Source organism: Meriones unguiculatus, chromosome X (genome assembly GCF_030254825.1).
Source record: "Meriones unguiculatus strain TT.TT164.6M chromosome X, Bangor_MerUng_6.1, whole genome shotgun sequence".
Lineage (NCBI taxonomy): Eukaryota > Metazoa > Chordata > Mammalia > Rodentia > Muridae > Meriones > Meriones unguiculatus.
The window spans coordinates 19,190,861-19,200,344 of NC_083369.1; the positions used below are offsets into that span (position 1 = coordinate 19,190,861).

A 9,484-nucleotide genomic window follows, 5' to 3' on the forward strand; every position below is an offset into this window, starting at 1 on the left:
GTGGAAGGGGGGAAAGCCCAGGAGAACTGACCTAAACAAAAAAAAAAACCTACAGGCAACTAAGGAATGCTGAGAATAGGAGAAACAGCCTTTCACAAGGAAGAAAGCAACAACTGGTTACTTATTACCAAGTGGTCAGTTCTGAAAACATATAGACAAGCAACATTATCTGGACTGAGCAGGATATATTTATTAGGAATACATATATCTATGTAACAACAATTAATGAAACAAAAGCCATGAATTTGAAAGAGAGCAAGGAGGGTTAAATGGAGGTTTGGAGGAATGAAAAGAAAATGGAAAATGATGTAATTATAATCTCAAAAAATAAAATAATAATTTTTAAATTATCTGTATAATATAATACAAAATTTACACTGAAAAATGATGGTGACTTGATAAAAATAATTTTTGTTTACTCTAGGAGATATTCCTAGTGAATAATTTCAGCTACCTCATGAGCAATTAAAATACTGCTGTATCAGCTTTAGTCTTAGTTTTCAATATAAATAATATTTTATGCTCATAGGTGCTGGGATATGTATTTTTAAAGTATCTTTTTGGACCATTGAACAGATCTGGAAGGTTTTGAATATTTCTAAAGGGCATCTATATCCACTGATGGAAATATTTCTAGAACAATTTCAGTGGTAAATTAGAAACAAAGAATGAGTCTATTCCTGCACCCAAAATAAGATTTGGTGAGAGTGACATTTATGGTCTCTGATACCCATAATATCATAATAGTGTATTATGCTTAAAACCACCATCAGATAGGATTCTGGAAGCATTTTTCAACTACTCCAAACCCAACTACTTGTAACAATTAAGACATTATGAAAATCACATAAATTTCTTAGCATTTCATACTTTAAATCTAAAATGAAGGTGGTAACACCTATGAACTATTTATGAGAACTTTGTACATCTTAAAGCAGTACAAGCATAGCATATCTTTCATCCCTGAACATTGTGGAATGCTGTACTGTAATGGTTAGTATTAGTTTTCAACTTCACAGAATTTAGGATTGCCAGGAAAATGGCCTCTGGGATCCTTAGGGGATTATTTTGATTAGGGTAATTGATGTAGACATTCCATCATGGTTGTGGATGGGGCTGCCACTTTCTGAGGAAAGAATCCTGGACTGTGTAAGTGGAGAAAGCAAACATAGATGGGATGAGCATGCATTCATTTGCTGTTCTCTCTGTTTCTGGTTGTATAAAAAATGTGATCAGATCCCTCAAGTTCCTGTTGCTATACTTTTTCCAGTGTAATAGACAATAATATGGAACTGTGAGCAAAAATAAATACTTACTCCCTTTAAAAGGTGGAGGAAAATTCCTGTATTTTTAAAAAGCAATATACATATACAATTTAGTCCAGTATTACATTTCAATTATGAAATATTTTAAATGAGGTCCGAAAGTTATATTTTTGCATTATTTAATCCCCAAATGGATTTGCTTAATACTAAAGGATTATGAATAACTCCAAACAGAGAGCAAATATTCTAAATATTCTGTTATACTGAATCCTTTTCTTTTCCAGGATGGAAAAATGAAGCATTTCCTGAAAGATGACCTGACAAGTTTTATTTATACTACTTAAGACTTTAAATTATTTAACATAATAATGAAATAAGTGGCAAAATGTCAAGATTAACATATTTTATATGATCAATAGGTTTAACAGAGCACTTTAAAAAACAACCTTTCTATAAGGCATTCTGTTATTAACACAATTAAATTGGAAAATTTTAATAAATCAAGAAGACTGAAAACACAAAAATCAATGGCGATAAAATTAAATCATGATTCATCTTTTTAAAATGTCAAATCTATATCAACCACAGAAGTATAGTCATTATGTTTATAGTCGCATGTCTGACTGTAATTACAGTCATTCCACCATCATGCTAGGACAATGGTATGGACAGAAATTGTAAAGATAACAACATTTTTATTTAATCATCAAGAAATTAAAATGCATCCTTTGGAAATTCTATAGACTACAGATAAGAATAGTTTATTATAGTCTTTAGTTGGAAGAAATTTAAAAGAAATAAAGTGACAGTGTAAAATATTTTTATGGTTATATATCTTAATAAATGCTTATAAAGTGTATGTTTACCTCAAGCCTCTGCATTCTTTGTGAAATAAAATGTTTGTTTTAACTCATGGAAATGCATTTCTAAAATAGTCTTAAAAATCTTCTGAAAGTGCTAAGTGAATAATACCCTTGATGCTTAAGACATTAAAATTCTGAATACTTCTTTGAATTACAAATTAATGTGTACTTTTTACCTTTTCACTGAATAGGTTTAACCAATTTAAAAATTATAAAGATAGTACATAATGTATTTGAAAGTGGCAAATTATATATTGCCAAGGTATTATAAATTGTTTTCAAGTATCCTCATCAAAACAGTATTGATTTGAGTGTTTAAAAACAACCATTTTCTAGTACAAAACATGGTGAACAAATTTAAAGAGATACTTGTCATCGTATCTTATAGAAAAAGAAGTTCTCATTATCATCTGACTCCTGTAAACACACTAGCAATCTGGATCCAGAAAATACCTTCTTGGTGCACAATAATTTTATTGTGACTAAAAATTAGATCAGGTGACACAACGGGGACCAAAAAGAAGTGTCTAAATAGAGAAAAATGTCGACACATAGTACAGACTAGGGTGGATATACCAAAGACAAGGGGGCAGCGACAGAACAAGCAGAAGGGAACAAGTATATACTGAGGCAGAACAAAAGAATTGCTCATAAATAAAATTATCATGGAATTACGAGCAGGATGAGAAAGGTAGAAATATTTCTTCTTTGACTTGAACTACAAATATAGAGATAATTAATATTTACTAAATGAAATCCATTTATATCAGAAAAGTTTTAATATCAGTTGAAATTCACACTTTCTCATCAAGATACTGATGATCTCATATATATTTGATATGAAATTTCTATATAAATCATAAAATGTTGCACTCATGTTAAGATCTTCAGTATTTCAAAATAGTCAGCAAACCTCTTATTCCAGGGAGGGCTAGCAATGTGGTCCCTGGGATAGAGAAATGAACACTTCCCTCTGGTCCATTTCCAAATTTTATTAGAATAGTAGAGTCAGGCCACGAGCTGGCTTTGATCCAGAGTAGATATTAGTAAACTGGACAAATGGAATTCTGAACAATGTTAAATAAGAACTTTGTAGAAAAAATTCCTCCACAACTTGTGTGAGGAATAAATTCCCATGTATGCTTAATGCTCATAAACTTATATTGGCTTTAAAACTACAATATAAATGTTTGCTGACTTTTGTTTCGTAAGACTTTGAGAGGGAAAATAGGGAGGCAAGAAAACTAAAGAATATTCACAAAAGACAAAACACATAATATTTTCCCGTCAGAAACAATCCCAAGCATAAAAAGATCCAATATGCATGAGAATAATGTGCATTTCTATCACCATTGTAAAGCTAGCAAATTAAGGCTCGGCAAGACTAAATGACTAATATAAGGACACTTTTTCATTGTTAACTAGGCAATATTTTAGAATGGTTGTTATATATCAAAGCCCTGATATTTTTTTTTAAATTAAAACCTCCTATAGAAAGACAACAAAAGAAGACTGATAAAAGAACAAACAACCAAATAATATTAGACATTACAACAGGCTACTGGTATTATGAGTAGTGTGAAAAATGAGGTAAGATTCATATTAAAAGTTAAAACACCACTTTTCCTATCTCTGATCATTTAAAGTTCAAAGGGATCAAATCCCTTTTCATTACATTAGAATCATATGTAACTACTATAAAATACTTTAAAATTACATCAAAGAATGAAAATACAGTTGTAAAGGAAATAGGAAAATCATAGACAAAATGCCTACTTTTATAAATAATGAATTAAGGCTCAGCTAGGTTAAGGGACTTGCTCACAGAACTCATCAGTTCCAGACTCCAGACCAGCATTCAGATCTCTAAAACCGCAGTCCACAGGTGCCTTCCTTGGCAAAGCAGCCAGAAAGGACTGCACCCAGGCAACGCAAGCTTTCAGTCCAGAACACCCTCCAATCTGAGTGTAAGGAAAACGAGCCTCAAGGCAGGAAACAGGCAGAGTCGAGGGCTCATACCAAAAACGGGGTGCCAGTCACCGCGATGAGGTCTGTTTCTTTCTGAGAACCATGGCTTCCTGCTGGATGGGAGAAGGCGAACTGGGTTTCCTCCTCGTGGCCAAAGAAGTCCGATTCGGGGTGCATGTTCCACTCCGCTTTGGCCGGGGTCAGTAGCTCTGAGACACTGTTTTCACACAGGGTGCTGGAGGGAGTCAGAGCTTCCGTGTCCACGGTTAACTTATTGCTGGGCGTCAAAGCCTGGGGCTCCAGGCTGGAGCTTTTCAGAGCCAGAGAGCCAAAGAGCCCCACGTTCCCGGCGGAGACGTCATCCATGTCTAAGGGGCCCTGCTGATAACCGGCCACCGAGGTCCCGAAGAAGAGAGAGGTATCCAGGCTCTGGGGGAGGTCACCGGGGGTCCCCCTCAAGCCGCGCGGGTCCACCGCTTGTCCTAAGGAATGGCTATGGCCGTGGCTATTATCGGCAGGGAGGCTCCCCGTGAGGGTCGAGTTCACGGAGGCCACATCGATGGTCAGGATCCCAGAGTTGACCAAGGCTGTGTCCAGCACCGCGGCAGAACCGTGGCCAGGCACCTCAGAGAACAGAGACACCAGCTCCGCGCCACCGAGGTCGCTCTGCCCCTGGCCGGTGAGCTCACTGCTGGGCGTGAGAGAGTTCGCAGCTTCTAGCTGGGCCAGGAGGTCCTGGCTGAGGTTGTGCCTCTTGGCCATGTGGGTCTTCATGCTGTGCTTGGAGGTGAAGAGTCTGTTACAGGTGGAGACGGGGCAGCGGCTCTTCCACGTGCCCACGTCCTGCAAGTGCTTCTTGGAGTGGATGTAGAGGCTGCTCCGAGCAGAGAACCTGGCGCAGCAGCCCTCCACGGGGCACACGAAAGGCTTCGTGCCCAGGTGGGTGATGCTGTGGCCCTTGAGGTGCTCGGCCCTGGTGAAGGACTTCCCACAGCCCTCCACGGGGCAGGTGAACCTGCGGTCGTCCTCGTGCTTCCTCTTGTGCCTCAAGAGCTTGGACATGCTGGTGAAGTTCCAGCCGCAGCCGTCGAAGTCACAGAGGAAAGGTCTCTCTCCGGTGTGGCTCCGCAGGTGGATCTTGAGCCTGCAGGCCTTGTCGTACTGCTTGCTGCAGCCAGGGAAGGAGCAGGCGAAGAGTTCCTGTTCCCTGAAATGGGCGCGGTTGTGCGAAAACAGGGCGCTCACGGTAATGAACGTCTTCTTGCAGCCAGAAAAGGCGCACTGGTAAGGCCTCTCGGGCTCGAAGTGGCTGCGCTGGTGGGTGCTGAGCTTGGCCTGCGTGGGGAAGCTCTCCTCGCACACCTCGCACTTGAAGGAGTTCTCCTGCTCGTGCCCCTTCATGTGCGCTTTGAGGTTGTACACGGTGGTGAAGCTCTTGCCGCAGCCCTCCACGGGGCAGCCGAACGGCCGCAGCTTGTCGTGCGACTGCAGGTGTCTCTTGAGCTTGTAGGACGTGGTGAAGGTCCAGCCGCAGCCGCTCAGGGGGCACTTGAAGGGCCGCTGGCCGCGGCTGCTGCTGTGCGTCAGCAGGTGCACCTTCAGCTGGTGCTTCTTGGCGAAGGTCTGTCCGCACTGCGCCTCCGGGCACAGGTACAGCACCACGCCCGGGCCCGCGACCAGAGGCCCGCGGGGGCTCTGGGCGGCGGCCGGGGCCTCGGCCTCCTCCTCCGGAGGCGCTGGGCAGGGCGCGGGCTCCGCCGGCTCCGCCAGCAGGAGGTCCGGGGGCAGCTCCGGGCAGTCGCCCACGGCGGCGGCGGGCGGGAGGCCCGCCTGCGGGGCCCCCAGGGCGCCCGGCGGCGGCTGCCCCGGGAAAGGCGCGACCCCCGGCTCCCAGGCGGGCAGCGGGGGCGTGGTCAGGGTGAGGACGCCGTTCTCCAGGCGCAGCAGCAGGTCCTGGTTGTGCAGAGTGATGGTGCCCGCGAAGGCCGCCGCCGCCGCCGGGCCGGGGCTCGGGCCCGCCGCGGGCAGCGGAGACGGAGCCGCGACGGCCGGCAGGCGGCGGGGCCCCGGCTCGGGCCGGCCCGCCGGGGTCGCCCCGCTGTCGCGCCGCTCGGGCCGCGGGCCTGCCCGGGCCTCCTCCCTCCACCCCGGCCCTCTGGCCTGCTCCGCGCCCGCTGCTTCCACATCGCCACCCACCGGGTCAAGCAGCAACAGGAAGAAGTCCTCGCCGCCGCCGACACCACGGCCGCCGCCGACACCACGGCCGCCGCCGCCGCTCCGGTGATCCGGCCTCGGCGCCGAGCGGTCGGGGCTGGGGCTCGGGCCCAGGCCCCGTGAGGCCCTGTGGGCCTCGGCGCTCCGCGGCCCGCCATCTTGGGTCCCCCGGAGCAGGAGGAGGCAGCGCGCGGGGGCCTGACGAGCCAGAGAGTCCGGGGCGCGGTGGACCCCGCCGCCACCCGCGGGGCAGCAGCCGCCACGGCCGCCGCCGCCGCCCGGACCGCCGCCCCCGCCGCCGCCGCCTCCACCGCCCGGGACGCAGCCGCCGCCTCCACCGCCGCCGCCGCCGCCGCCGCCTCCACCGACGCCGCCGCCGCCGCCCTGTGGCGTCCCGCGAGCCGGGAGCGGCCTCGGGATTTCCATCGCGGCGCCGGTGAGGCTAGGCTGGAACCAGAGCTGAGGCGAAGGCGCGACCCCGCCCCCTGCCGCGGGCCCGAACACGTTCCTGAAAGGAAAAAAAAAGTGCAATGCGCAGAAACTGGCCCTATCAGATATTAAAACGTATTTAACGCCACAATGGTTTAAATATTCCGGGACCGAGTCTTTGCAACCTGAGAGACAGCCCAGAGGCCGAGTCCTGCGCGAGTAAATAACTTGCACGGTCTGTGTGACAAAGTAATCAAGGTCTTCCGAAGTCAGGGGAGAGTGACAGTTGGTCCAGAAGGCGGCTAGGGCCCCTAGACACCTGGCCAATGAAAACAACTGGAAGCCCATCTTCCTGTGTGTATCCAGCACACGCATCGCGGCCTCTTATCACGCCTCACTGGGCTCCCTGGCACCTTGCAGGGGCTTGCAAACGCTTTACTGCTGGATGCAGGGGAGAACTTTCTGAGAGGACAAACTGTGCCTTCTGCGTAAACTAAACTACCTCCACGCTGCTACTCTTTCTGGTGGAGCTGCCTGGTTCGCGCTGGTACACACACACACACACACACACGCACACAAACACACGCACACGAATACACACAGGTACACACACACACACACACACACACACACACACACAATCACATGTGGGAGGGGGAGCTCCCAGTAACTTCTAATACTCGGAATGGCCTGCCAGGAGCCACATGCTGGGTTAAAGTTTTTCACAGAGTTAGGATTTGGTCCTCCTGGGGCAGGAGTCACAAAATGGGTCCAAGTGCAGACTGGAACCTTTGGCCCACAGGTGTGAAACCTGGCACCTGAAGCCACTGATAAGGACATCTGCAAATCCCTGCCTGCTTCCCGGTTCTCTCTGCTGAGTGCTTTAGGGTGCACATCCCTAAGCAATGCCCTCTGTATGGAGCTATGTAGTTCAAACCGTGCCCGTGTGGAGAACAAGTCGAGAATCTTCATACCTGTGGGCTGGTGGTCGCTGTGCTCTCTGTTGCATGCCGGGGTATTTGATTTATAGTTTTGAACTACAGCACCACCGGCATGTTTTCAAGCCCTCACTGCCTTAAGTGCTACAGACCAGTAGGGTCGGGCACTTGACAAGAGTGACAAACATGCTATCAAAGCTGTCCCGGGCCTTTGGGGCCCCTTCCAGTCCCCTTTAGGGCAGCAGTTCGTCAGAAGATGGCACGAGCAAAGGCTCCCTCCCTGTGACTCTCTTTAGGACAAAGACAGTGGGAAGATACTCCTTTCCAGGATGGAGTGGTTGATGTATGCTTCCTGCCTGACTCTCCTTAATAAGATCCCTAGTATTTGAGGACATCCCTGCATATAAAACTCTAAAACCTGTTTAAGGGCAGGTTTGATAATCACGCTTTGACCATTTCCTACATACAAACAATATGTCTTGAATACATCCACCCTCAATGCCTCCTGACACTCCCCAGGCAGCCCCTCCCCCCACACACATCCCCTCCCACCTTCACATCTCTCAGCTTCTGATTTTATTAAAGTGTAATAGACTAGTATTTTCAGTGCAGCCCATAGGCACACGAGCTTGGGACCAGGCACCTGAGCCTGGGCATTCTACCAGAGGCCACATGCCACCTCCCCCAACATCCATCAAGGACCAATAGTTTTCCTGCAGTGAGATGGGCCCCCTTGAGCCTCTTTCCTCAGTCCACACTGGAAAGGGGACTGGCTTGGTCTTGTGTAGGTGTTGTCACACACAGTGTGTCCCTGAGATCGATGGCCAAATGTCATGTGCAGAAGAGAATGCTTCACAGCAGTCCTCCCCATAGGCAGTTTCTTACATTCTTTGTCTCCTCTTCTGTGACCTTCCCTGAGCCTAAGGGGACAGATGTCTCATTCAGGGCTGACACCAAGGGCTGTTTATTCTCAGAAGTTTGACCAAGGATGAGCCTCTGCATGCACCCCTGCTCACCTCTGTACACTGCAGGAAAAAAAAAACAAAACAAAAAGCAGCTCCTTTGGCCAAGGTTGAGAAGGGCAGAAATCCCTAGGTGTATAGAGCATTTGAGGCCACAGCCGTTCTGACTTGAAAAATGAAGTTCTGAAGCTTCTGGGATTCTACATTCTAACATGTACTCTAACATGGTCTCTGCAGCCCACAAGGTCTGTCTTGTTCTGGCATTGGGGGGAGAGGATTGGGGGGGAAGTGCAAATCATTTCCTGGGAGTTGTTCTCTAGGTACTCTGTCCCACGAGGACTGCTCTTGCCCTGCAGGTCTAGTGTGTAGGAGGAGCAGCATTTTCCTTACAGTTACTCCTGCTCTCACACAGGAAGCCTCACTGATTCAAGCTCTCCTGACTCAAGAAGCTTCCCAGATAGGCTCTGCTTCTCAGCTCGCCGGGTTGTTTTCCTACAGAGGTCACCTCCAGTTCTGGGCAAAGAAGGGTTCCCTCGCTGGGTGTCTGAGTCTCCTTAAGAAAATGCACATACTTTGTGTGTCACGACAGCGTGAGAAACTGTATTAAAGGGCATTGGGAAAGTTGGGAATCACTGCGCTAAGGTATTCCAGAAGAAACACAAACAGGACAGACAGGAATCTGGAGGAGGTGCTGAGGCAGAGTCCATTGAAAAGTAGCCACCTGCCGGCTAGGTCCCCACTGAATACTCAGCCTTCTTCCTTGTAAAACCCAGGACCACCTCCCATGGGGAGGCAGCCTGAACTTAAGGAGCCAATTTCGCATGTGCGATTTCTTCTTAGGATTC

The 9,484-nt window shown here is 47.8% G+C and overlaps 1 protein-coding gene across 1 annotated transcript; it reads right to left on the reverse strand.

The window, feature by feature from the left end:
- Window positions 1–1,329: 1,329 nt before the first annotated feature.
- LOC110541679 (zinc finger X-linked protein ZXDB-like) lies at window positions 1,330–7,748 on the reverse strand. The gene is made up of 3 exons (XM_060375489.1): window positions 7,714–7,748; window positions 6,676–6,818; window positions 1,330–6,615 (listed from the first exon to the last, which is right to left on the reverse strand). Exons 1-3 carry the CDS (start codon window positions 7,746–7,748, stop codon window positions 4,142–4,144), a joined length of 2,652 nt encoding a protein of 883 aa, XP_060231472.1. The 3' UTR covers window positions 1,330–4,141.
- Window positions 7,749–9,484: the final 1,736 nt, after the last annotated feature.